This window comes from Chelonoidis abingdonii, chromosome 21, assembly GCF_003597395.2.
Source record: "Chelonoidis abingdonii isolate Lonesome George chromosome 21, CheloAbing_2.0, whole genome shotgun sequence".
NCBI classification, from domain to species: Eukaryota; Metazoa; Chordata; order Testudines; family Testudinidae; genus Chelonoidis; species Chelonoidis abingdonii.
The window spans coordinates 1,328,251-1,355,346 of record NC_133789.1 but is presented as its reverse complement, the minus strand read 5'-3'; the positions used below and the strand labels follow the sequence as shown (position 1 = coordinate 1,355,346).

The 27,096-nt window shown below is 49.0% G+C and overlaps 2 protein-coding genes across 13 annotated transcripts in view; one reads left to right on the top strand and one right to left on the bottom strand.

Moving 5' to 3' along the window:
• CAVIN1 (caveolae associated protein 1) overlaps nt 1–13,314 on the bottom strand; it is a 29,903-nt gene extending 16,589 nt beyond the window's left edge. For all 5 annotated transcript variants that reach the window (XR_012654672.1, XR_012654671.1, XR_012654670.1 and 2 more), the window contains exon 1: nt 12,704–13,314. Coding sequence is in view for 1 of the 5 variants with exons in the window: in XM_032772788.2 (XP_032628679.1) it covers nt 12,704–13,123 (420 nt within the window). In the remaining 4 variants the exon portion in view is untranslated. The remainder of the gene's footprint in view (nt 1–12,703) is intronic.
• Nucleotides 13,315–22,571: 9,257 nt separating this feature from the next.
• The window catches only part of ATP6V0A1 (ATPase H+ transporting V0 subunit a1), a 50,347-nt gene continuing 45,822 nt past the window's right edge, over nt 22,572–27,096 (top strand). For 5 of the 8 annotated variants that reach the window (XM_032772781.2, XM_032772780.2, XM_032772782.2 and 2 more), the window contains exons 1-4: nt 22,572–22,762; nt 23,087–23,165; nt 23,551–23,648; nt 25,247–25,375. In XM_032772781.2, coding sequence (XP_032628672.1) covers nt 22,646–22,762; nt 23,087–23,165; nt 23,551–23,648; nt 25,247–25,375 — 423 coding nt within the window. In that variant the 5' untranslated portion in view covers nt 22,572–22,645. The remainder of the gene's footprint in view (nt 22,763–23,086; nt 23,166–23,550; nt 23,649–25,246; nt 25,376–27,096) is intronic. The other 3 variants (XM_032772786.2, XM_032772783.2, XM_032772784.2) reach the window with 1 other exon arrangement.

The window sequence follows — 27,096 nt, the reverse complement described above, 5'->3', positions numbered from 1 at the left end:
CTGCACAGGGGGGTTCCGGGACTTAGCACTGCTGGAGCCAAGGGGACAAACTCCCTACCCCCCAGCACCTCCCTCCACACCTCTAGGTTTACACACATACATTAGCAGGATCTGCACATGCAGGACAAGCACCTGGCTGCTGCTGTCGGGGGGTAGGCTCCAGACCACAATCCCCAGGGGCCTGGCTCTGATCTCACGCTGGTGAGGCAAGAGTTGGGCCCGCTGCCTGGCAAGGCTCCTTGGAGCACTTTGGCGATGCTGGACCAGTGCAAAGCAGGTGGGCTGGGATTTAGCTGCATTCTAGCCAGGGGAAGGCAGCTTGTTGCCAGCATCTCCTAGGAGACTGTGGCTAGGCGTCTCAAGGGCATACAGAAGTCAGATGCACCACCCTCTGCAGAAATGTAACCTGCTGACCTGAACCTGATCTGCCTTTTCTATCCAAGCCACTTGTGTTTCTTCCTTCCCGTATGCTGTCTGAGATGAGCCTCCACCATGCTCCGTTGGAGATGCTGGCACCACTTTATGTACAGACATGACTTAAACTCACAACAACTCCTGGGGTGTCAGCAGCAGCATCCCCATTTTACAGATGGAGAAACTGAGGCATGGAGAAGGCAAGTGACTTGCCCAAGGTCACACAATGAATCTTTAGGAATAGACCCCCAGCGTCCTTGTGCTTTAACCATCTGGCCACCCTTCCCTCCCCCAGTTAAAACCGTCTCTGAGGAGGAACAAGGCATCTCCCTGCAGGCTGGAGAGATCACGGTTTCTTGCACAGCCCCGAAATGACAGCACCATTGTCATGCAGCAAACAGACTATTCAATCCACTGAGGCATTTACGCCAACTATAAATATCTCCCTTACTAGACGTACTGCTGAGGGAACCAACCAAGAAGTGGGCAGCAGCGGTGCCTGGCACTGCCAAGGCAGCTTTTAGAATTTCAGGAGAAGAGGCTGTCATGGAGTCACTGGGCAATGCTCTGGAACTGCTCCCCACCAAGCCAGTCAGGACTTTCACGTCTTCACCTCCTGGGTCTCGGAGCATTCAGCATCCTCTGCCCTCTGTGTGCTTCCCACAGCGAGTCCGCCCAGGCGGGGTCCTGGGGAAGCCACAGGGTCCTGCACCCCCACTTTGCAGTCAGACATGACTCTTAGCCAGCCAGTAACACAGAGGTTTATTCGATGACAGGAACAGGGTCTAAAACAGAGCTTGTAGGTACAGCGAACCGGACCCCTCAGCCGGGTCCATTCTGGGGGGCAGTGAGCCAGACCCCCATCCAGCCAGCTCCAGACTAACAACCCCCTCCAGCCCCTCCTCTCTGCTCAGCTCCTTTCCCGGGCCAGGAGGTCACCTGATCTCTTTGTCTCCAACACCTTCAGCTGGCACCTTTGCAGGGGTGGGGCCCAGACCATCAGTTGCTAGGAGACAGAGTGCCAGGCATTTAGGTGCACTGGCCCTTTGTTCTGCCAGATAGTTAAGAACTGCCTAGGGGACACTGAGGCACCAACACAGTATTTAGAGAAAACGTTAAGAACATTCCTAATTCATCACAGAGGCTCAACACAGTCTTCAGGTGATGCTTCTGATGCCCTAAATCTGCCACCTCCCTTCACGTCCGCTGCTGGTTGGGGCCAGGGCAGATTCCCAGGTGCAAGGTCAGAGGGTGGATTCTTGGGCACAGGATCAGAGGGCACACTCAGGGTCTTCTCAGGCTGAGGTGAGGAAAAGGAATTTAAATGGCCAGCAGAAAGGAATCCAAGTGGAAGAATTTCCTCTCCCCCACTAACTGCTGAAAACAAGGACATGGCCCAGATATAGAGCGGGTTAGCATGATAACAGGCAGGGGAATGCTATCAGAATGGTTTAGTGAGTGGAGATATCTAGTACAGAGACAGACCAGAAGGACGGGAGTCTAGCTTCTCTAATTCCCTGCAAGGCTTGGAGGATACAGTGTCCCTGCTCTGGAATAACGTATGTTTGTGTTGTATTTAGTCATAGGGCCAAATTCAGCTCTCATTTTCACTGATATAAATCTGCAGTGACACCACTTCACTCCATGTAGTTGTTCCCAATTTACATCAGTGTAATTGGCTCTCAAAGTCTCTAAGAGTTTCAGGGAGTGTGAGCAGAAAAATAAATGCTATGTTTATTGAGAGCTAAACTCAACTACACGAGCAAGAGGGATCAGGATTATGTGGCTCATTCCAGACCTCCATCCATATTCTCTCCCAGGAGGATCCAGACAACACCCTCAGCCAAACACTACTGAGTATACCCCAGGGCAGGCCTCTGAGCAGCTGGCTTTACAAATTAACCCCTTCATGAGTGCCACATACAGCAGTTTTTATGCCTAGATTTTCAGAAAGTTCAGTATAAGTCTCCACCTCCAGGGTTAGCAGCTAAAACGAGGAGGCTGAGAATAAGAGAAGCAGCAACTTTTTGTAGAACACAATAAAAAATTGTAGCAAGAGGTTATTGGTCCTTTCTCCGTGAGATGGAAAGAAAAGGCCTAGAAGACCCTAGTGCCAAAGCAGGGAGGGAGATGCAGATAAACCTTAAAGGGCTTGTTGGACCCCATGTGACCTTTCCGCGTCCAGCAAAATTCCTTCCATCCTCAAATAACTTCCCGTAATGTCCAACCTCATTGAGACTGGGAGTCTCCCAAGTGTGTCTAGCTTCTCCCTGTCCTGGGCACTGTGCCCTTAAAGGCTGTTTCCCTCTCATAGGCTGATGAGAACAAGGAGATTGGTGCTTTAAATCTCCTGTGAAAGGTCCTGGTGCCTGCCAGTTCGGACCTGATGAAGAAGCAGCAGCACAGGAAGCTAGCAAAGGATGGGGCTGGCGGGGGAGTGAATATAAACCGTGCGGCCATGTTTGGAAGGCTGCCTTTGCCCAGAAATGAATCCGATGAAAGGCAGGGCCCTAGGAAACGGGAAAGTAAACTGATTGCAAGGGGGGAAATCACCTTTTTTCCTCTGGCAGAAAGAATGTTTGAATGCCATTATCAGCCTGTTTGTGTAGCTCTCCGGGCTGCCCTCCGAGCTACCCTGCCATGGCTGATTAATAACTCCCAGGACTATTTCTGAACAGCAGAGATTGCGCTGCAGATGCTATTCAGGCAGATCTGTGCCTGGCATTAATTGACATTAGCAGCAGCCTCCGGAAGGTGCAGACTAAACATCCGGGGGCATTTTATTCTAAATGTTTAGCTGGATTGTCTTTCTCCAGTCACCAGCTCTCCCCTCTGGCTCTGGGCTTCATCCTAGAACGCAGCCGGGCGGGGGCTCCAGAATCTTTGTAACCTGGAGAATTTACTGTCTAGTCAAGAAGACAATAGCCAGGTGTTGTGCAGCTGACCAGGATTCAGCATGCTGAGCGCGTCCAGGGCTGTTTGATGCTCTGGCTTGGCCCTGCTCATATTGATACTGCAGAGCCGCATTTCCGGTGGTTTGTTCCTTATTTAAATAAAAACAGTGGGGGCAAACTCAAACGTGGGGCATGAGTTTGGCCTGTGATCTTGCTCTAGAATTTCCTTTCAAGCCACTTCAAACCCCCATTAACACCAGCAGACTCAGGCTCTGTGTACTGGATGGGGAAGCCCTGGAAACGAGAACAAACTGGCTGGCTGCCTGGCCTGGCGAGTCGCCGGGGCCAGATTCTGCCCTCAGTTACACCCACGTGGTGCAGGGCAGCCACTTGCTGCTTAGATACTATGGGTTGGGCACATGAGAGATGCCTGACAGATCCAGAGGGAGGAGATGAAAGTGGCTCAGCCCTTTGGCCTGAAGTTCACCAGCCATTCAGCAGTGATCGCACATTTCTTTTTATTTGGGGCCTTTTGTTTCCCTCTTTGCACAGGGGGAGTTTGTTGCTGCATGGCTCAGCATGTCCGTACAATACAAAAGCACTTCAGCAAAACAAACTGCCCTGGCACTGGCAGCTCATAAATCAGAGCTGAGCCAGGAAACATTGGTGCACTGGGTCCCAGCCTGCGCCAGAGAGAGCCACGCTTCAGAAGAGGCTTTGGGTGGCAGAACTGACTGCTTGCTCCAAGGAAATGTCTTGAGTGCTAAATAATCTCCTTGGACTTGGTCTGGGGCCGCGCTCTGCTGTGGGAGACCAGCTTGAGACTCGGCTAGTGAATGACTGCGCTGGTAGTGGACGGGCTCCTTGTGCATGTGGGCTGGCAGCATTGTGGGAATCATGCAGCTGAATACTCTGTGTGCTGCTGTGGATGTGAGCCAGACGTGACCTAATAGTGCTTTTTCCATCTCTAACTTCAGCCATTCTCTGGCCAAAGGCAGGAGGGTCAGAGTGGAAGCAGAACTCATTTAGTGACTCTGCAGCATCCTGCTGACCGAGATCCCGTACTACAGCAGAGAAGCCAGAGGTGCAGAACAGAGCAGTGCAAGCTTTTGGTTCCTGGACTTCAGTCTGCACAGTTCAGCTTGTGTGGTATTTTAACCACGATTTTGCATTTAATACTCCTCATTATTGCTCTTAAACATAGTGTGAAAACCCTGAGCTAACGGCTTGTCCTTGTCCCTGGAGTGAGGAGAGTCTTGGATGAGGGTGACCAGATGTCCCAGTTTCATAGGGTCAGTCCTGATTTTTGGGTCTTTTTCTTATATAGGCTCCTATTACCCCTCCTAGGGTGACCAGACATCCCAATATTTAGGTGTTTGTCCCACGTCCCGACCGATGTTTGGTCAGTACGCAATTTCGTGGCACTCGGCTCCCCCCCCCCGCCGACACCCCCCCCCAGTGTGTCCCAATATTTTCTTCCTCTCATCTGGTCACCCTACCCCATCCCAATTTTTCACCCTTGCTGTCTGGTCACCCTACTGGGACAGTGTGGGACCATGGACACACTGGAAACAGCACAGTCCTGGGGGCACGTGGAGAGCAGGACTCAGCCAAACTTGCAGCCGGGTTGGGTCTAGCAGCGTGGGAGTGAACCAGGTGCTAGCTGGGCTTCGCAGAGCAGTGCTAGTGCTCTGAAAAGGGAGGCAGGTGGGTGAGATTAGCTGGAGATGACTGAGCCCAGACCACAACATCACAGTCGCCCTGAGCGGCTTGGCTAGAGGAGGGGGATGCCCAGCTGAATTGCATAGTAATAAGCAAGTCCTCTGAGCTGGTCTCAGCTGTGAGCCCCCTTCCTCCGGCCAAGCTGTTCAGCGTCACCCAAAGTCTTGCACTATCCTGCGTCAAAAGTGGGCTCCCCACCACAGCAGGTTAATTCCCCTGTCTGCATGGACTGTTTGCATCTCTACTTGGAGCAGCCAGGGGTGACTAGCTGGGTCCCTGAATCGCTCCCTGAATTCCTGCCGGGGACACAGGCACTGGGAAAGGAAAGGACAGATGCGGGGGGGGGGGGATTTTATCCATTCAAACCACATGTTCATGTGAGCTATGGGGTGGGACAAGTAAAATCAGATCAGTGCACGGAAAACAACCTCATGGAGAGCAGCCCTCCCCCCCACTTCTTGGCAGCTGTGCTGTAGTCTGGTCTCCAGTGCTGCTCTCCCATCAAAGAGGAAGGCAGCGATCTTATCAGTCCCGCTGGGGTTTTCTTATCCAAACAGCAGCTGTGGGCCAGGGAAAGAAAACACCTAGCCCAGATTAACCTCTTGAGACCACTGCATATTTCAGTGATCAGACTGGGCCTCACCCCAGCGGCGCAGCGTGGAACATTTTACTGACTAATGTTAAGGAAAAGCAATCTCTAGTTCACCCCCTCTCCTGACTCCTACTAACAAGCTCATATTTAAGAGCTAGTGGTATAACATTGGCAAAGGATGAGCCCTGTCTCATCGAAAAGAATGTGATACGGAACTGTTCATGACCTCACAAATTCAAACATCTGTGGAATGAAATGCACTTTTTTAAGGCGGGGTCTGATTCTGCGTAGCACCCCCTGTCTTGCTAATCCTTTGGTGCTTAGTACACGGCTGTCTGATATGATATTCAACATACAAATACACATACAGAACAGTGAATATATAGGCACAATATCTACATGCTTGTGCAACCAGAACATATATAATATATCTCAGTAATGGGAAAGCCCGAGGGTTGATTGAAGCTGAGATGCTTTTCCAATCTGTCCAAACCACATTGGTCTAGAAATCAGACTGGAAAATCAGAATTGATTTTTCTCCTGGGACTTTGAATCACTGCAAAGAACAGCTGGGGTATTTCCATGGCTTGGCTCTGCTCCTCTGCAAATCTTGGGGAGCACCAAGGGATGTGAAAATGAAACTAAAACCAGAGATCCACTATTCTGGGCTCTCCAGCCACGCTTAGATTCTGGGCTGAAAACTGAGCGAACGTTAGGCCGGTTCTCATTTTATCAAACCGGTCAGCCTGGCCTGATGCCAGTCAATGTCGAGGCCCTTTTCAGAGACACTGTCACCCCCAGGGGCCATGAGGCAAGCTGCACATGCACAGCACGACTGTAAATGCCTCTGAATCAAAGGGTTTCTTTGAAAGTTGTTTTTCCTTTGCAAAAAGAGCCAGGCGTTCCTGGGGACGCGAGCACACTGTGGGGGGGGGGGGACATCCAGGTCAGCGTTGTGCTAGACACTTATCTGAACAGGTAGCAGCATCCTCTCGGGCGCAATCCGCAGGAGTAATGACACCGTGGAGAGAGTAAGGACCCCAGGCCATGCAAACGACAGAGGCAGAGCTCCAGCACTGGAGCTCTGCTGGCACAACCCCACAGTGCAGACACAGCCGACAGGGATGGAAAGGCTTTTTCCCTCGCTGTAGGAACACCACCTCCCCGAGCCAGGGTAGTTAGGTCAACAGCATCATTCCCACCCAGCTGGCTGCAGTCCCACCAGGGAGTTTGCATAGCTGCAGCATGCAGGGGCGTGGGGTCTTCACAGCCCTGGGCGTGAGAACAGGCCTGAATCTTATTTGTGCAGAGACCTGAAATAATCATCCTGCCTATTCCAAGGCGCCTGTACGTGGCCGGAGCAGGATCTCTCATGCCAAATCCAATTCCAAGGTGTATCTCCAAACGGAATCCCATTCTGGGGCTGAGATGTTCTTGATGCAGGAGAACTCACGTCAAGTGGGGAGTCCAACCAAACACTGCAGCGCTGCAGTCAGTCAGGCCTGGCGTTTGACTGTGCTGTACAGGGAATTTGTATTTCCCCTGCAGCGAAGTCACCTTGTGCTGGGAAGCTGCATTACCATGTTATGCTGATGTGTCCTCTCATTGCTGAACACCGTTACTGCCCAGCAAACCCAGGGCTCTTAACACTCCCAGAAATCAGTCTCCTGGGACACGCTTTGGAACCAGAGATTATCCTGGGACTTTGGGGACAACGAGCAACCCGAATACACTGCCCTGGGGCTGTGTGCAGAACCCCCAGGCTGCCGAGGCGAGGAATGTGAGTGGATCCAGGGCAGCAAGGAGTCATTGCTTTGTTATGCGCGGTGATAAAAAGAAATACCAAAAACAGCAGGCGGGGAAGGACCATCCTGCCAGTGAGTCCCAGGAAATGCTGATGCCGTGTACACCAGTGTCCTAGCTCCAGCTGGGGTTCCCAGTCACAAACCCTGAGTTTCTTGGCCATAGTGTGCAGCCTAGTAAGAAAGGCATAAATGCAGCACCTTGTGCTCCTGCCAATCTCCCGCACTAGGACTCTGGTTTTCACCCTCTAAGCTTGTAGCTGAGCAAACTTTGGGGAGTCCCTGGGCTTCTGCCCCTTGCAAGCTGGTTTTGAGTTTGCAAATCTCCTGGGCGTTCCCAAGTCTTTTCTTGTCATTAAACCCCTGAGTCCAAGCCCTGGGGCAGCCCAGCTCTGTGGCAGAGGTGTACAAGCCTTGCAGCTCAGCTGGGCAGAACGATGCTCCTTCTCCAGCACCGGGGCTGCACTTCGTGTTCTCTCGTTGGGGGTTTGGCTCCCACTCTGCCCCGCTATCTGCTCCGTTTCCCACCCCAGTGTGATGGTTGTATTCTCCTCTCCCCCACCCCCCACTAGGCTCCTTTTCACCCGGTCCTTCGCAGAGCACGGACCCCGCGATGGCTGCGTTGGGTCTGGCTTCCAGACCCGCCACAGTGACACGTGGGTTCGCAGGGAGTCCGCCCCTCCCTGCTGCAGGCCTTTGGCTGCTCGGAGCCCTATAAGGCCCACTGGAGGCACCACCGCCAAACTATGCTATTTATACTCCTCACACAGCCCCACCTACCCTACACATTGTGGAGCTGGGATCTGTTTTCCAGCCCATGGCCACCTTGTCTTTTTCAGTGCTGCTCAGCCATTTGGTGGGCCTGGAGCGGCTGCTCTGATTCATCGGCAAGGCAGAGAAGTTCTGCAGGGGCCTCCCAGACAATTGCCCTCCCCAGCAGAACAGACAAGACCCTGCACACGAAGGAACGGGCTAGGGACCTCCCCGGCACTGCCGAAAGCTTTGAAAAATAGTCCCCACCACGCCCGTGTGGCCAGAATGTGGGTGGGGGCTGGGTCTGCACCTGTCAGCGCTGGCTGCCTGCTTCTCCCTGCTCCGAGCCACCTAAGGCAGACGAAGGGGCACTGTGCAGCATGGGCCAGGCACCACAGTGGTGGGCAGAGTTGGGTGCTGGGGGGAGGGGGGCTCGCTTTTCAAAACCTGACCCTATGAAAAGCAGGTCCGTGGCATTTTGAAGGATGAATGGGCTTGTGAATGTTTGGAGGAACAAGGCATGTTAGTGAAACCATAGCTACTCGCGGTTCTCCAGCTGTCCCGTGCCAGGGGAGTTACCCAGGCAATGGCTTTTCTAACTGGATGCACTAACAGCAGCTCTGGGGATATGAGTGGCAAATAAGGGCCCAGCCCTCTGCCATCGAGCTTCTTGGGCATGAACGTTCCCCTCTGTGACACGGAGGTAACACCTCTGGCCACAGCGCTTTGGCAAAGAATCATGTCTTCTCCAGGCCGGCTTCATTCGGGGCTGGCTTCTTTTCAACATTGCTCTTGGGGCCTGATCCAGCTCCCATCAAAGTCACTGTACAAATCCTCCCTGGGTGTGGCTGCTTATTAGTACTGCCCGTTCTCTCCCTAGTTCTGAGGCGGACAAGACCAATGTGCTGTATGCTCAACTCTCCAAACCAAAATTCAGCTGCCAAGACACAGAGGAACCCACTTCGATTTTCTCTGTGCTCCTAGGATAAATAAAGTACTGATGCAGGGTGCTTGCGTTTAACCTGACTTCCACCCACAAGCAGTCCCAGGGATCTCGCTTGCACCCAGGGTGTCATTCTGTCCATAACTTCTCGAGATGCACTGGCAGAGCCAACCAGGCATCCTTCACCTATTAAAACTGACTTCTTGTCTTCGTCCTGTGGGCTCTCCAAGGCACAGCATCCTTCCATACTAAATGCAGCTGGGGAGCAGCCCCTTCCCTGCTTGGCAATCCTCCAGGGAAGAGACCATTTCTCCTCTCGGCTAATCCTGCAGCTTTGTTAGGCACATTTGTCCCCCATAATAAAACGAACTCTGAAATCTTTCACTTGGCTACTGAAGCCACAAGATAGCAGGGAAATTCATCACAGTTTCTTAAAGCACAAATGCAGTTAAAGGTTGATAACAGAATTGTTCATAGACATGAGAAGCACAAAACTAGTCAAGACAGCATCTAGACTAACCCTTCCTTGAATGTTCACTCTGGAAAGCACTGAGCATGAGAACTAGGGGACTGTTTGGTAACTGTTCACTACTGGTTTTGTACAGCCAGGCTTGGGAGACAGGTTCCCGCTTGTAAACTCCCCGGTAGAGGGATTATTATTAGGGTGTTTGTGTCTTACACAAGGTTGGTGCTTAGCAAATAATACACAATAATTGTTACTAAATAGCCGAAGAAGTGCCCAGTCCATGAGTAAACCCATTGGAATCCACAGGGCTCCTGGCAAGAACAGCATGTCTCAGCCCACGCAAAGGGGTGGAATCTGCTCCATGATTTGTTATAAATGCCTCTGGATCTTAGATATCTAGATGATTGTTCATCCTTTTATTAATTTATTAAAAGTGTTAATCCTGGCATGCCTCACACACACCCTGGGCCAAATCCCACTCCTTTTACTCAAAGGAATAGAACCACTGACTTTGATAGGGCTACTCAAAGGAGTAAACAGGATTGGACCCTGCAGCCTGATATTTTCAGTCTCCTTCGTGCAAGCAGCCTGTGGTCGTTACCTCAGCCCCTTACATGGGTAATTACACCGCAGCACAACCTCCTAAAACAGAAACATGCCCAGCCAAAACCAGCCCAAGATCGTCTCTTCCTACGTTCCTGGGGCATATGTTGTTAGCACTGTCTGTTAACCACAGCTTCAGAACAATCCAGCCCCGGTTACTGCCCAGTGGATGATAAATGATACATGATTAATGCAGGGCAGAGCACAGACTAATGATACTCCTTAATAACCAATCAGTTCCTGTGTCAACAAATGATAGTTTTTGCCTTGCGAATGGCTCAAAGCTAGCCCCATGGGACAGCCGAAGCATCCAGAAAGACAGTAAGGGCTGACACCACTGTGAAAATTTCTCTCTTGACTGCAAAGCTATTTTTCCATTGTATGCAGGGGAAAGTGGACTGGAAAAATACACCCAGCTCTTCCAGGGAGTTCCCTGTGGTCTGTTAGTAGCAGTCACAATGCTCATGGTACAGGATCACCTAACACAGCATGGAGTAATAGAGAATGGTGTCTTTGTTTGCTAATATAGAATTATCATTGCTGCCCCTCCCATCCTAGCTCTCAGCCACTGCAAGTCAGGGATTCTCATGGATTTCGCTTTCCAATCCATGCTTTAAATCAGGACACTGTGCACAGCTTCTCCTCCACAAAGGAGCTTCATTCGTGCAGTGGTGTTGGGGCACCAGGCCGCCCCCTTGCCCCAAGACTCCTTCACTCTCTTACTCTTGCGGCTTCCTCTGGGCAAGGGGGGAGAGTTGTGCAAACTCTGCAGTGTGATGAAAGGCCGTGCGTTTTCCTAAGTCCATGCACAGCTGTCTTTTCCATGAAGCAGCCCTTGAGCATCTCCCTTGGGCTTTAACGCTCGGGAGTCTCATGCTGAAATCCACACTGGCTAACTCAGTCTGGATTTCAAAACATTCGGCCCTTTTTCTAGAGAAGAACTTTGAGCCACAGAAAGTCTCACCTCAGGGCCTCTCTCTGCTGATTCTAACTCAGGGGCCGAGGTGAGTTTTGCCTGCAGTGGAAGCAGGATCGGGTCCTGTATGAAAGCTTTGTCCCCAGGAAAGGGGAGACCGATGACTTGTTTATTTTACATGAGGAATCTTCAATGCTCGTAACCAACAGCACACAATAAAGAGCAGGTTCTCACAGTGCCAGTCCAGCAGGAATCAGGACCTGGCCATTTCCCTACCACTTCGAAATACCTGCCGGGGGTATTCTCCCCAAGCCTCCCCTTTCGCTCCCTTCCCTTCCCAGGGGTTGTGTCACCATTTTCCACAGCTGGCTCTAGTCCTCTGTGCAGGCCCAGTGCCCAGAGCTTCTGATAAATGTATTTATAATTCTGGTTAGGTGGCTGACATGCTCCTAATATACGTGAGTGTTTCAGCCTCCATGACAGAACTCGAAATGCTTAAGCTGTGAATCAGAGACCTATATCGGTCCCGCTACTTGCTAGATTCCTCAGCCTGGCCTGACTAGCTCGCCTTTCACACTACACTAGTAAGAAGTGCTGTGGATTTGGTGGGGTTTTTCTTCCCCCTTTTCCCTCTGAGCTGCACTGGCTATTTCTCTGTGTATCCCTCACACAGTCTATGATTAACCCAGATGCTTCAGACTATCCTTATCTCATTAACTGGCCCATTCGGTTTTTCTCCAGCTTTCCCCTGCAAAGTGAAGCTAAACCCAGACAGGCAGAGGAAGGGAAGGCGGAAGCCTGTGGCTGCATTTGTTTTGCTTGTTTGCCTGTTTGGTATTAAAAGATTAAAGGCAAGTCCAGCTCTTAGTGGGGGTGCTGAGCCTCCAACAGAGAGACGCAGCCTGTCCCTGACTCTGAGCGACTGGAATGCCCAGGCCCTGGAGGTTAGTGGTGAAGGAATCGGTAACATACACTGGATCATATTTAATCTGACAAGCAATGTGGTAAAGGCAGTTCCCGGGGAAAGGAGGTGCTAATGAATTCAGTGGAACGGACTGTGTTTTCTGTTTAATGTCTCCACTATGTCCCCTGTAAGAGTGAAGTTAAACATATCTCTGGAGTTATTGTTCCATGTTATTGCTGTAGGATGCATATTATAAACCTGAACTGACATCACTGCTTCTTGTCGTGCTAAGGATTTCATCCTTCATAGTAAATCCTCTGTCTGAAATGACCGATTTAAAATACCCCTCTCCAGTTCCTCCTTTAGTTAAACAGCAGTCTCTGCTAGGTAACCAAATTCTGCTGGTCTTTTGCAGTGGTGTGCTTGGGGCCAGTCTCACCATGTTTATGAAATTTCCTGTACTAATTTTTTTTAAGTGCAATAAATAATTATGTTAAACCTGCTGCCTTATGAAGAAGCCAGTGCTGTTAAATTTGGAATGCCCTATTTATGGCACACTTAGACACTGGATGGTAGATGAGTGTAGAGGAGCCATGTGAGGCAATGTGCCATCCTTCTAATCCATCATAGTGGTACAGTGAGCACTGAAAATGCACACTGACGGTGCCTGAGGAGCTGCAGGACGTCTCCTTACCTGGTAGATCATGACTTTGAAGTTCCTTCGCTTCAACAGCTCCGCCTCGTTGACCTCCAGCTTCTTGATCTGTCCGGCCTGCTTCTCCAGGTTTTGCCGGACGGTTTTCACGTTGACGCTCACCTTGCGTACTTTCTCCAGCATCTTGTTCACGGTGTTGCTGGTGGTGGTGTGTGCTTTAGTGAGCTTGGTCAATTCCCCCTGGATGCTGGCCACTGCGCTATCCATCTCTTGTTGCCTCTCCTCCAGCTGCGTCTGGGTCAGCTGGATCTGATCCACCGCCCCGATGATCTTGTCTAGAAGGGTGAGCACCATCACTCCATTGATCTGATCTGATTTAATCGGCTCCTCGGCCGCTTGCTCCTCGGAGGTCTCAGAAGGAGCAGGCTGCTCAATGATTTGCAAAGGGGTGTCCGCCATGCTTGCTTGAGAGTCCCGACTAGCAGAGCCTGGAGAAGCTGTCGCTGCTGGGAGGAGAGTGAGAAGAAAAAAGTGAACTCGAGCTCTAGCTCAACTCTCTGTGTTGGGAGGCAAGCCAGAAATGGAGAGCACAGTGCGTGGCTGTGTGTGTGTGTGTGTGCTTAAATTCAAATGGCACAGCTCTGCAAAGCTGTCCAGGGAAACTGCCCTGCAAATTTTTCCAGGCTTGCAGGCCATTGGCTGACTCCACCTTTGCTATAGAAAAAGAGCCACTGCCAAATGCCTGATGACCCACCCTTTTTGAAATGATTAAAATAGTTGGAGCGGAGGGGAAGCGATGGCTTTTGCGTGCGAGCCCAGGCACGGCTCACGGAGGAATGTGAAACTCCAAAACTCCCAACAGCCTCTTCTTTTCCATATGTTCAAAGGCATTCTGTGCAAAACTGCAAGGAATCTGGCCGAGAGGAAAAAACAAAACCCTGCTGTAAGCTACCTGGGAAGCGGCTTGACAGAAACAAGCCCCTTCTGGGCACAGCTGAGTACATGAAAGGATGGTTGAAACAACTGCATATAGAAGTACAGGAACTCAGCTGGAACATTCAACCCCCTTTGCCTCCAGTTAGTATTGCTTTGCAGGTCTGCATCAGGCGGGTTGTTATCATTTTAAAGAGGCTTATACTCCCTATTTACTAGTTGTGGCATGTCCCTTTGGATCATTCATGAGATTGAATTGCATGCACCTGTCTGTGTCTATTTACATATATGTGGACACACACACATGCAAGTACATAGGTGAGATCGGTGTTGACAAGTTACTACTGTGTTTGTGCTCGTATCTGTATGCAGGTTGAAATAAAAGGGGTAAATCTAAACCCAGCAGCGTGCAGTGAACTGACCAGGCACCTCCACTCAGCTCGGCTGTGCAGTCCCCTAGTCGTCAGTGGGATCTAGTATCAGAGGGGTAGCCGTGTTAGTCTGAATGTGTAAAAGCAGCAGAGAATCCTGTGGGACCTTATAGACTAACAGACGTTTTGGATCATGAGCTTTCGTGGGTGAATACCCACTTCTTCAGATGAATGACGAAGCGGGATCTAGTTACTCTCTTTGTAAGCGCAATACATGCTCCCAGCACGTGCCAGGGTACAAGTGCCGAAAGCACTGCCCCAAGGGGAGATGGTGCCTTCCACACGGCTGACTATGAGTGGTAATGATGAATGACATCACGCAGGTATCCTGCTCCTTGCCGGGCTGAAGATAGAGGAGGAGCAGCCCCTGTCCTGAGGAGCTTTCAAGTTAAATATTAATCAAAAATGGTTCACAGGCCTCCTGTTTATTGCCTTGGCTTTGTTTATGGCCATGGGATCATATGTAAGCTGGCTTGGGTAAAATGTTTGAGAGCAGTGGTTGAAGCCTGCCTGTTACCAGCCAAGAGGCTGCTGCGAAGGGGAAGGCTAAGGACTGTATGGATGACTCCCAGCTGAGACCAGCTCACCCTTGGTCCCAGCCAAAGGGAAGCAACCCCCAGCAGCAACAACTCTAGTGCTGGGCCAGGAGAAACTGGTTGTAGGCTCAGGCGGAGGAGGGTCAAAGCTGGACTCTCCTTGAGGGTCTTGGATTATCAGGGTTCACTCTTGTCTCAGGCGAGGGGATCCTACAGCTGGGGGTCAGCCCTCTGTCTGGCCACAGACTGGCAAACAAGAAGGGCCCCTCCTCACAGTGTTCCAGTCACTTGGTCTCGAACCCACCTTAGGACAGTCTTGGCTGTTTCATCATGTACCAGCTGGGGAGCCCACCATCCGCTAGGATATCTATGGCAACCGTCAGCACTTCCCTGCCCCAGTGCTCCCGGTCACGTGACAGGCTTGCTTGTTAACGCTGCTGGACCCGCACCAGGGTACTGAATTAGATTTGGGTGCCCTGTCTGAAGTCCGCAACACACTTTTTATGTCACAGGCTAAAAATAGTGTAATTTGTTATACGCTGGCGTTTCTCGGTGAATTGGCTTCCCTCCCCCCTGAGGATTAACACCCCCCCTCCATTTCCAGTGTTTGCAACTGATAAGTCAGTGCTCCATGCACATGAACACAGACACACAACATTAATTTTGGCCACAACACACTGTGGTTCTGCAGCTGTTATTCACATGAGATCAATTTCAGAGCAGAGCTGCTCTCTAGGATGCACCATGTGGTTGTTAACACAAAGCACTGGAAGTCAGCAGATCTTGTCTCTTTCTAGTTCTGATATTAATTCACTGCATGACTTTGGCCAAGTGACTTCTCCTTTCTGTGCCACAGTTTTCCTGTCTGTAATATGGGAATAACAATTCTGAATGCACCGGGGTTGAACTTATAAAGCTGGGTGGAAGGCTATCAGGAAGATAAACGTATAGGTCTATATTTTTGGTCTGGCTGCTTTCTACAACAGGCTAAGTGGGCTGTTCTAAACTCGCTCTGCATGGAGCTGTCATGCCCTGATGAGCTGAAATGTGATGAATGGCTGCCTGGCACACGGCCTCTGCTTCCTCTTGGAGGGACATACCAGGATGGCCCAATAGGTGGCAACCTGAGTCTTCCTCTTTTGGACCTGAATGTGGATGTGACTGATTCTCTCTATAGCCCACCTGTTAATTGTATAGGATCGGTGTCAGCTTCTTTGTATGGGACAAGTGGCCACTTACAAAAAATCCAATTGCAATTGGCACATTTGCTTCTCTTTTTGGTAGCTGAAGTAACAAGGCTAAGGACTGAGTGGGCAGTGGAGAATAATGACAGGTTTCAGAGTAGCAGCTATGTTAGTCTGTATCCACAAAAAGAACAGAAGTACTTGTGGCATTTATTTCAGCATGAGCTTTCGTGAGCTACAGCTCACTTCTTCAGATGCATAGAATGGAGCACACAGACAGGAGATATTTATACATACAGAGACCCCGCAAAGGTGGAAGTATGCACACCAACAGGAAGAGTCTAATCAATTGAATGAGCATCATCAGGCAGGAAAAAAAACTTCTGAGTGATAATTAAGATGACTACAGAAGGTGTGAGGACAGAACTTTAACATAGGAAATAGATCATTCAAAACACTAACCAAGAGAAGCAGGAACCTATCCTTGTGCAACAAAGCCCGATGCCAGCTCTGTCACAGTACCTATTTCAATGACACCACATAGACCTAATCACATCAGCACGCCAATCAGGGCATCGTTCACACTGCACACTACCAAACGTGATAATATGGCATCATGTGCCAGCAATGCCCCTGCTGCGCATGTACATTGGCCAATACCGACAGTCTCTACTCGCAAAAAGGAATAAATGGACCACAAATCTGAGCATCATAATCATAACATTCAAAAACGCAGTGGGAGTAACACTTCAACTGCTCTAACCACTCAGTGAAGACTTTGAAATGGCATTGCAACAAAAAAACTTCAAAAAACAGACTGCCAAAGAATAGACCTGCTGCTAACTGGAATTAATATGCATAAGATACAATTAACTCAGGCCTAAACAGAGACTGGTGAAACGGTGGGGTCATTAACTAATTGAATCTATTCCCTATGTAAAGTTCCTCCTCACACCTTCTATGGCGTCATTCTTAGATGATCACTTCAAAGTTTTTTTCTCCTGCCTGATGATAGGCTCATCTCAATTGATTAACTCTCCTGTTGGTTGCAATACTCTCCCTTTTCATGTTCTCTGTATGTATATCTCCTGTCTGTGGTTCCATCGTGCATCCAAAGAAGTGAGCTGTAGCTCACGAAAGCTCATGCTGAAATAAATTTGTTAGTCTCCAAGTGGAGAATAAATTATCCTTTCCTCCCCAGGAGAGCCTCTGGATAAAGAGGGGAGGTAAATCGGCTGGCCGTAACTAGGGGTGGAAGGGACATGGACTTCTGCAGCTGCTGATGTCTCTGTTCCATGGAAACATGCAGTCCTGTCTCCTGGGCTGCCTTCATTGTGGTGCATTTCAACAGCACAATTTGGTCCATTCTAGTATTTGATTCTCCCAGCTCTTTCCATCTTCCCAGGGCCATTGGAGGGATTATGTCAGATACCTGGATACAAATGAAAACTAGAACCTTGCCATTGTAATGCTTCTGCCTTTTCTATAAAATGAGGCCCCAGTCCCACTCACATGTGCTATATGTATTAGCTTAGGCCGCTGGTGGGCTGAGACCGCTGCCTATCATGCTGACAATCTTATCTTGCTGTTTTCTTCTGCTCCCCCATCTGTCTGCAGCCATTTGTTGACTCTTGTTTCACCCATAGATCTGCAGCTCTTTGGAGCAGGAGTCAGCTTTCTGTTCTGTGTTTATGCAACTCTGAGTATGCTGGGGTCCCGGGCCATGCCTCGGGCTCCTAGGCTGTCCCATCATTTGCATCATAATTAATAATAGTATAATTTGTTTCCCTGACACAGAACTCAGCACCTTGACAGGCTGCTTGGGAGATGTACAGCTCTGCTTTGCTGCGCACAACCCAGTCAGGCAATTTAAACAAAAAAATACGATTTATAAAAAATTAGAAGTGGAGACGCTGCACTGTACAGGGTGCAAATTGAGGCAAAACAAGGGGCTACAATACACACAAGGCTCCCTTTCATACAGAGTCAGCTACAAGCACAGGATGATAGGGAAGGACTGATCTGGTATCTTGGCACTGAACTCTAACCAGAGAAGCTGGATTTTGCTCCAGTATATCTTCTGGGGGTCAGGAAAGCAGCACTGAGGAGGTGATATGTCCCTCCACAATGTCTGTTGAATTACACCTCTTTCCGGCCTCCGGTAATGTTTGACTTCCTGCCTATACTCCTTTCTACCCCTACTGTTGCAGAGTGTGGCAACTAATGGTTTCCTCCCCAGAGTGGCGGCATATAAGTAGCACTATGCATATTTTGTGAATTGCTTCAGGATGAAGTGTGCACCAAATTCATCCACTGGAATCAATTACTTTCTGTGGCAATTAGCACAAGTGACAAGGAATTAACAAAAGCAGGTAAAGAGTCAACAGTTCAATGATTAGATGACATTTTCCATAGTGCCAAAGCCCCTCTTTAAACTCAAACTTTTTAATTGGAGTAAAGAGCCAATATTTATCAAAAGACTCTGTCAATAAGCAGAATATGTATTTAGCAGCTACGTGTATTTTAACTAAGTTAATTTCACTTGTGGGGCTTGGCTTCCTTCCTAGGAAATCATGTTTCCATTTAACACTCTAGCAGCAGAGGACATTATGAACTCTTACTTAGAGGGAAGTTTCTTGTATGTCAGATTTCCACATTATGCAAATCTGTGTGGAGATTAATGTGGCTGTTGCTGGGTGGAATTGCACCTCCACTGAAACACACTCCCTTTATCGCTTGGATTCAAAACAACGAGCCTGATTTTCCTCACTGTCACCAGTGGGCTTCATTGACTGCAGTAGGATGACACCTGTTTGATATAACTGTGCCTGAAAAGAGAAGCCGATCTAGAGGTTATGGAGTTGCTGTACTGGGTTTTATTCTTGTCCGTCAAAGGGGCTAGGGCAGTTGTGGGCAATCTGCAGCCCAGCAGGGTAATCCGCTGGCGGGCCGCGAGACAGTTTGTTCACAATACATTGACCATCTGCAGGCACGGCTGCCCACAGCTCCCAGTGGCCACAGTTCACCGTTCCCAGCCAATGGGAGCTGCGGGAAGCAGTGGCCAGCACGTCCCTGTGGCCTGTGCCGCTTCCCACACCAGGGTTGCGATGTGGTAATATGTTGGTATAACGTGATATGTTGGTGTGGTGTATTGTGGTGCGACGTGGTGGTACATTGGTCTAACATGATGATATGTTGGTGTGACATCCTGTCGTGATGCAACATCATGATATTTTGGTGTGAAATCCTATCACAGTGTGACATGGTGACATGTTGGTGTGACATTGTATGGTGGTGCGAGATAGTGATATGTTGGTGTGACATCGCATGGTGATGTGGTAGTATGTTGGTGTGACATCGTACGTTGGTGCGATATGGTAATATGTTGGTGGGACATCGTATGGTGATGCGACATGGTGATATGTTGGTTTGCTGTGGTGATATGTTAGCGTGACATCCTATAGTGATGCGATATGGTGATAACGTTGGTGCACTGTGGTGATATGTTAGCGTGGCATCATAAGGTGATGCGACATGGTGTTATGTTGGTGTGACATCGTGTGGTGATGCGCCATGGTGATACACTGGTGCGCCATGGTGATGTTAGCATGACATCATATGGTGATGCGACATGGTGATACATTGGTGTGCCATGGTGATGTTAGCATGACATCATAAGGTGATGTGACATGGTGATATGTTGGTGTGACATCGTGTGGTGATGCGCCATGGTGATACATTGGTGCGCTGTGGTGATATGTTAGCGTGACATCATACAGTGATGCAACATGGTGATACATTGGTGCGCCATGGTGATGTTAGCATGACATCATATGGTGATGCGACATGGTGATATGTTGGTGCGCTGTGGTGATATGTTAGCGTGGCATCATAAGGTGATGCGACATGGTGATATGTTGGTGTGACATCGTGTGGTGATGTGCCATGGTGATACATTGGTGCGCCATGGTGATGTTAGCATGACATCATACAGTGATGCAACACGGTGATACATTGGTGCGCCATGGTGATGTTAGCGTGACATCATATGGTGATGCGACATGCTGATAGGTTGGTGTGACATCGTGTGGTGATGCGCCATGGTGATACATTGGTGCGCCATGGTGATGTTAACGTGACATCATACGGTGATGCGACATGGTGATACGTTGGTGTGACATCGTGTGGTGATGCACCATGGTGATGTTAGCGTGACATCATACGGTGATGCGCCATGATGATGTTAGCGTGACATCATACGGTGATGCGACATGGTGATAGGTTGGTGTGACATCGTGTGGTGATGCGCCATGTACGGTGATGCGCCATGGTGATACGTTGGCGTGACATCGTGTGGTGATGCGCCATGGTGATACGTTAGCGTGACATCATACGGTGATGCGCCATGGTGATAGGTTGGTGTGACATCATGTGGTGATGTGCCATGTACGGTGATGCGCCATGGTGAGACATTGGCGTGACATCGTGTGGTGATGCGCCATGGTGATGTTAGCGTGACATCATACGGTGATGCGCCATGGTGATACGTTGGCGTGACATCGTGTGGTGATGCGCCATGGTGATGCGTTGGTGTGACATCGTGCGGTGATGCGCCATGGTGATAGGTTGGTGCGCCATGGTGATGTTAGCGTGACATCGTGCGGTTGATGCGCCGTGGTGATACTGTGGTGACGCCATACGGTGAAAGAGCTGGCGTGACATCGTACGCAGGTGCGCCCGCGGGACGCTTTAACGCGCCGGGACCGGCAGTGCTCCCGATGCAACACGCTGCAGCGCACAGCCTGCTCTGTTCATGACTCATCAATATTGCATCAAAACGTCACTGTGCCATGGCGACATCAGCAGGTTGACGTGATGCCGGAAGGTCTGTTCCCTCTCCCCCCCTTCCGGGCACTTCCGGTGGAGGGCCCAGCCGGCCACAGGCAAACAAAGATGGGCGCCGGGCCGTCGCTAGGAGACGCCCTCGCGTGATCCGGCGCTGCGGCGGGGGGAGGACGTCGCGTGCACGGTGACGTCAGGGAGGGGCGGGGCGGCTCTGCTAAGACTGCGGCAGCCGCAGTAGGGCCGGAGTGGCAGCAGGTAGGGGGGCGCGCGGGCGGGGCGGGCGGCCCCCCCCTGTGGCTGAGCTGGGGGCGGGGTGTTGCCCCCTGGCGGAGGGCGCTCCGGGCCGGGGGTTCTCCCTCACGGGGCGGGCGGGGGCGGGCTGGGGTCACCCGCCTCTGCAGGGCGCTTGGGGGCGGGTCCCTCCGGGAGAGGCCACGGGGACCCCAGTTGTGTGCGGGGGCGCTCAGGCTGCCCCCCCCCGTTTCCCAGCCTGCCCTGCTGCGGGGGGGGTCTGCTAATTAATCTGTGTCCCGCGCTGTCCTCAGCCTGGGCGGGCCGGTGTCCTGGTCTGGGCGCTAACGATCCCTCAGAGCCGCTCCGGATGCCCCGTCTCAGTGGGTGTCCCTGCGCGGCTGGTGCCAGGACTGGGCATCTGGACCCTCCGGTTCCGCCTGTGTCTTCCCAGGCGCCATGGCTGTGCGCATCCCCGGCAGGATTCGCTTCCAGAGGCTGATGAGCAGCTTGTGTTAGTGGCTACGCGGGTTGTTTACTTTGATGAGCGCACACGCTTTTTGGAAGGGTTTTTATTGGATGTAGCTAGGTAGGGATACATATTTTATCATTCTCGTTTGCATATATGTATTGTAAGGTCTATTATTCCATTTAAAAACATTGTGAATAAACCCAGAAGCAAACAAATGATCCAGTCAGTTTCAAGGCTTGTTATTCTGTAGATTTTGAAATGGAAATACAGCGTTTTGGTTGGATTTTTAATTACATGCCCATGTTCACACAGCATCTGGGCAGAGATACAAACACCACCTGTGGTCACACAGAGAGAATGTGTCCTACCAGCAGCTAATTCCACTCAGCAATGTGAAGTCAGAAATCAGTGTGACTACAACTGAAATAGTGTCATTCATTTCAATTTTGATCTAATAGACTCAGCTAATTTGAGCCAATAACAACTCAGGACCACTGATGGTGCCAGGTTCTCTTGTGTTTTAAAACCTGTGTTGAGTGAAGCACTACCCTGCTCGTTACGATAATTTGACAGACTTCCAAATAGGCTGTAGTGGGCAGGGTGGAAATATAAAATCTAGCAGCCCAATGAAGAGAAGAGCAAAAGAACGTGTTCTGTGCCCCAACAGTGATGGACTATAACTCAGTATTCAGTGTGCTGCATTTCCTGAAATGCACTAATGTCGTGTGATGATGATGCTGGTCTCTTCCTGGGAGAACTCTTCCCTGCCAGTCCAGGGATGCTTCCGGGATGACACTTCACTAGGCAGCTTTTGGCCTTTAGACACCATGTGAGCTGGGTTGCCTCTGAGAGCTGCACTTTAAGTGCAATGCTTAGAGCAGAAAGAGATGGCCCCGGAAGAGCAGAGTTCTTAGATTGCTGAAGAAAGAATTGTTTGTAGTGTGTTAACTATCCGTGGAGCTTTGCAGACCATGTGACGTAACAGGTTTCCCCTCCCTTGTACCACGGAGCAATGAGTAAGATCTATCATGATTCACTAAAGTGTTTCCTTAGAAAGTTATGAAATAGCCTTTTATCAGAAGGTGCTGAAGAACTGCTTGACCTCTCAAGCATCTTAGGAAAGAATCATCACTTCCTCTTGCATTCTTTTTAAGTCAAGATATTGGCATGCAGTGTGTAGAATTATTCCATGGGACTGTGTTTTATACCTTTTCTCCTCTGACCATAGGAGGCAAATCGTCCTTTCACAAATGTGGGATTCAGACTCTGCTGTACATTCTCAGACCTACAACCTTTTAATTTTAGGGTTAAAATTCCACTCCTGGTTTGACCGACACTTGCCTTTCATCATGGGGGAGCTTTTCCGAAGTGAGGAGATGACCCTGGCCCAGCTTTTCCTCCAGTCAGAAGCTGCATACTGTTGTGTCAGCGAGTTAGGAGAGCTTGGGAAGGTTCAGTTTCGTGATGTAAGTGGCTACTTTCCTGTGTCAGTAAAGTGCATCAGATCATTAAGATCCTGGCTGCTGTTTATATGGCCAAGTGTCATAATTCATCTTTGCTATCTCGGTGTCCACTTGTGCCACAGGTGCACATATTCCAGCTAGTTGTTACTTATCAGTTAAGTGGGTTATGCTGCACAACAATCATATCTGCTGTACGCTTTCCTTGCATCATTCTTTAAAAACAAACCACCACTTGCCAGCCCTCCCCCCCACGTAACCCTGATAAACTAGTAATCATGATCCTTCACATTTAAACACTCCTAAGGAAATGTGTGTTTCTGTTTGCAGTTGAACCCTGATGTGAATGTGTTCCAGCGTAAATTTGTTAATGAAGTCAGGAGATGTGAGGAGATGGACCGGAAACTCAGTATGTCCTTGCTTTATGTTGATGCATGCTTCTAATTCTATACTAACTTTAAGGGAAAAAAGCGCCCTAAACTTTTGAAATTATGTGCCATAGCTAAGTGTTGTATTAGTGGTAAGGTAACATTCGTTTCCCAGTAGGCTAGGCTACTTCTGGAAAGGTTTGTTTCCTGTGGAGAAGAGAACTTGTGGATCTTTTAAAGCAACCACATGAGCTGTATTCTAATGGCGTTCTGCTACAGATGGGATGGCTGGTTGTAGGGGAGGGATATGCAGCTGCTGGTCAGGTGAGGTGATGGGGAATGTGAAGGTGCAGAGAGACTGATGTTGCAGTTTCTTGCTTTTGTTTCTCATAGTGATTCTCACTGTGAAACGTTTTCTGTCTTTAGGGTTTGTTGAGAAGGAGATTAAAAAAGCAAACATCCCAATCCTAGACACCGGTGAGAACCCAGAGGTGCCTTTCCCACGTGACATGATCGATTTAGAGGTAACAGTGTTTCATTAAGGCTGAACTAGTATCTCAGTCTAGATAGCAGAAGTTGTGCTAATTAGTCTCAATAACAGAGTTCTTTAGAATTTAATAGTAAGAACATACAGGGTCAGATCCCCACCTGGTTTAATTCAACAAAGCTCTATTGCAGTGATCCCCAACCTTTTCGTTGGGCAGGTGCCAGACGAAGGACCGTAGCGGCGGTTGAGCATCCGCCGAAATGCTGCCGAATTTCGCCGGCGACACCTCTTGATGATGCTGCTTGTCAGCGGCAAGCGGTGCCATCAAGAGGCGTTGCTGCCGAATTTTGGTGGCATTTCGGTGGATGCTCGACTGCTGGCCAGGACACGGGCGCATTTAGATGGCATCATGTTGGGGACCCCTGCTCTATTGTCTTCAGTGTAGCTGCACTGATTTACTGCAGCTGAGGATCCGACCCATAAGCATTCTGAAGTTTGCATAGTTTACTGTAACTTCTTTGTATGTATAAGATGCAAATGAATACACGCAGACAGTATAAGTTTTAAACAATTTGTACACAGTATTGTGAAGCTTGGTTGAGGTGGTGAAGTTAGAGGGTGGGATATTTCCCAGGGAATGCCTTACTGCTAAGTGATGAACTAGCATTCAGTTGAGCCCTCAAGGGCTAACCCATTGTTGTTAATGTAGCCTCACACTCTACAAGGGAGCATGAATGGAGGGAGGGGAAACAGCATGGCAGCCAGACACACACCCTGTGTGTGGGGGAGAGAATGATGCGCATTGCCCCTTTAAGTACAGGCACACCACTCTCAGGAAGTTGAGACAGCAGCTGCAGGCAGCAAGATCTCTCCTTCCCTGTCAGTGTCCCCATCCTGTTCTATATGAAGAAGGGGTAAGTGGGGAGGGAGGGACAGGAGCTGAGAGACACCCTGACATTAGCCCCACTCTTCCTCTTCCCCTGCACGGCAAGCAGGAGGCTCCCATGAGCAGCTCCAAGGCAGAGGGCAGGAGCAGCACATGGCAGTGGAGGGAGGGACAGCTGAACTGCTGGCAATTGATAGCTTGCTGGGTGGGGGGTTGGGAAAGGGGGAGGGATGCCCGTCCAGGTCCACCCTGGTTCCAAGCCCCCACCAGCTAGCTGCAAGGGGCTGCTCTTCCTGCAAGCAATGGACAAAGCAGGTGGCTGCCAAACAAGGTTATAAGGCAACATTGCACAACTTTAAAAGAGCATGTTCCCATATTGATCAGCAAGGTAACAAGGAAACATTAACCAGGAGGACTTTAAGTGAGGAGTTACTGTACAACTCCTCTAAATTGCTGGGGTTGCACCAGTTTATACTGTACTGGAAGTTTGTAGAAGCATTCCTCAATCCATAAAGAATCTAATTATTAATCTTTTTATATAGAGTAGCATTATAATCTGATGCTAATGTTTTAAGATGTATTGTGAAGAAGACAGGATGCAGGCAGCATCTAGTAATTATGGGTAACCTGAGTGCAGTTAAGACAAGATCTTGCACAGCACACTTTAAACTGTGTGCTTAATTAGGGATGAATAGCATTTATTTTTAGGTTCACTTTACATTTTTTTTCCCTCTCCTTTTCTTTCTCAGGCAAACTTTGAAAAAATTGAAAATGAGCTTAAAGAGATCAACACAAACCAGGAAGCTCTGAAGAGAAACTTCCTAGAGCTGACAGAATTAAAATGTATACTGCGCAAAACTCAGCAGTTTTTTGATGAGGTCAGAATATCGGGGGGTTTAGTATTGAAACACAAATCGCCATTTTTATTCTCAAGAGTGTTGTTTTTCAGTTGCTGTTTTGGATGACTCATTTCTATACTTTTTTTGGTTTAAGAAACTTTCTCAAATCATTTTCAGTTTTTCACGCAATGCGCACACAGCCAATCATGGCGTTTACATTTTCTGATTATTTATATTTGCTGCGTGTGTTCCCAGTAAAAACATAGAATTAATTGTGTGGAGACAGGTTCTGAATAAATCATTGTTTCCTGGCTTCTGAAAAACCTAAGCAGGTCAGTAGATGACAGCATCACTGTGAGACTAAGGCTGTTTCCCCCTCCAATATGCATTTTTCTGCTTGGTGCAAGTATGTAAGTAAACCCCAGAAATCCTCTGTTATGAGGGATGAATATAAAACTTGGATTCTGTAGATTTGTCATTATTGCCCAGATCCAAAATCCTTTGCAGTTAATAGCAAGACTCCTGCCAAATTTAGTGAGGTTTTGCTCAAGCTCTAAAATGCTCAGTGGCAAGTTCTGGAGCAGTGCTACCATGCAGAGGTACAGTTGGGCCTTTGGCTTGATGTTCATTTTGACCAGTGCTTGACAGGAGCACTGCAAGCACTTTCTCCAGAACAATGAAATGCTGCCCTGCTGTCACCCAGGGTACAGCAGCAAAGCAAAACTGACGTCCCGATAAAGAGCCCAGGTGATCTTTACAAAATGCCTTTAAGTCATATTAAAACATATATTAGCACCTTACAATCTAGCTCTCTCTCAGGAAAGAAAACTGGCCATGTACCTTCTTAGAGGGGGAGGGAAATATTTTGCACAGTATGAGACGCATTCCGGAGTTGGCCATGGAGTGCTGAAGAGCTTTGTGCCCTGCTGATTGTAAAGGCACAAAGTGCATAGTTCTGCAGAGTTGGCCTCCTGAAAACTTTATCTAACTATTCGCCTCTGGCGCAGGCATGGTTTTTATATGAGCAAAAGAGTTACCGTTAAGGCTGTCCTGCCCAGACTCTCACATGCATCGTGACTGATAATATGGGAGCTACTGGCTGTGATAGGCCAACAGGCTGGGTACTATATGATTGTCTCCTCTTCAAGTGTTGAATGTCAGTTTGCAAGTTGCTAATTCCATTGGTGAGTCTGTTTGGACAATGACAATCTGATGATCTACTGCTTGATTCCGATAAGTAACAAGTGTTATTACCTGCCTGTTCTAATTGAACATAGAAAAAACAGAGCGAGTGCAATTAGTGTTGTTTAAAATCATTACTAATGCACCTCTTTTCAGGATACTTACACTGACACAGTATATAGTAAATAACACCTAGCTAATGCTTTTCTTCAGGTACAGTATTAACATCATATTTCAATTTAATCAGATCAAAATCTATGTGACGTTAAAACAAAAACAGTGCGTTATTCTGCCCATTTTAAGGCATTTGTAACAAATGTTCCCATGAGGCTCACCTTCTCCACCAGGCAAAATTTAATATCAATATTTATCCCTCCTATCAGCCAACTGGAGCAGCAGATGTTACACTGCAGTGTATAGATTATAGCAAAGCAATAACACATTGAGATTTGTAATACGGTCTCAGGATAAATACTTATCATGTTACCTTCCACTGAATATATTACATTTAGGGCTAACTACTTCTGTTTACAGTGTATGGAACATTATATCACGCACACATTGACTAGGCCCAGTGG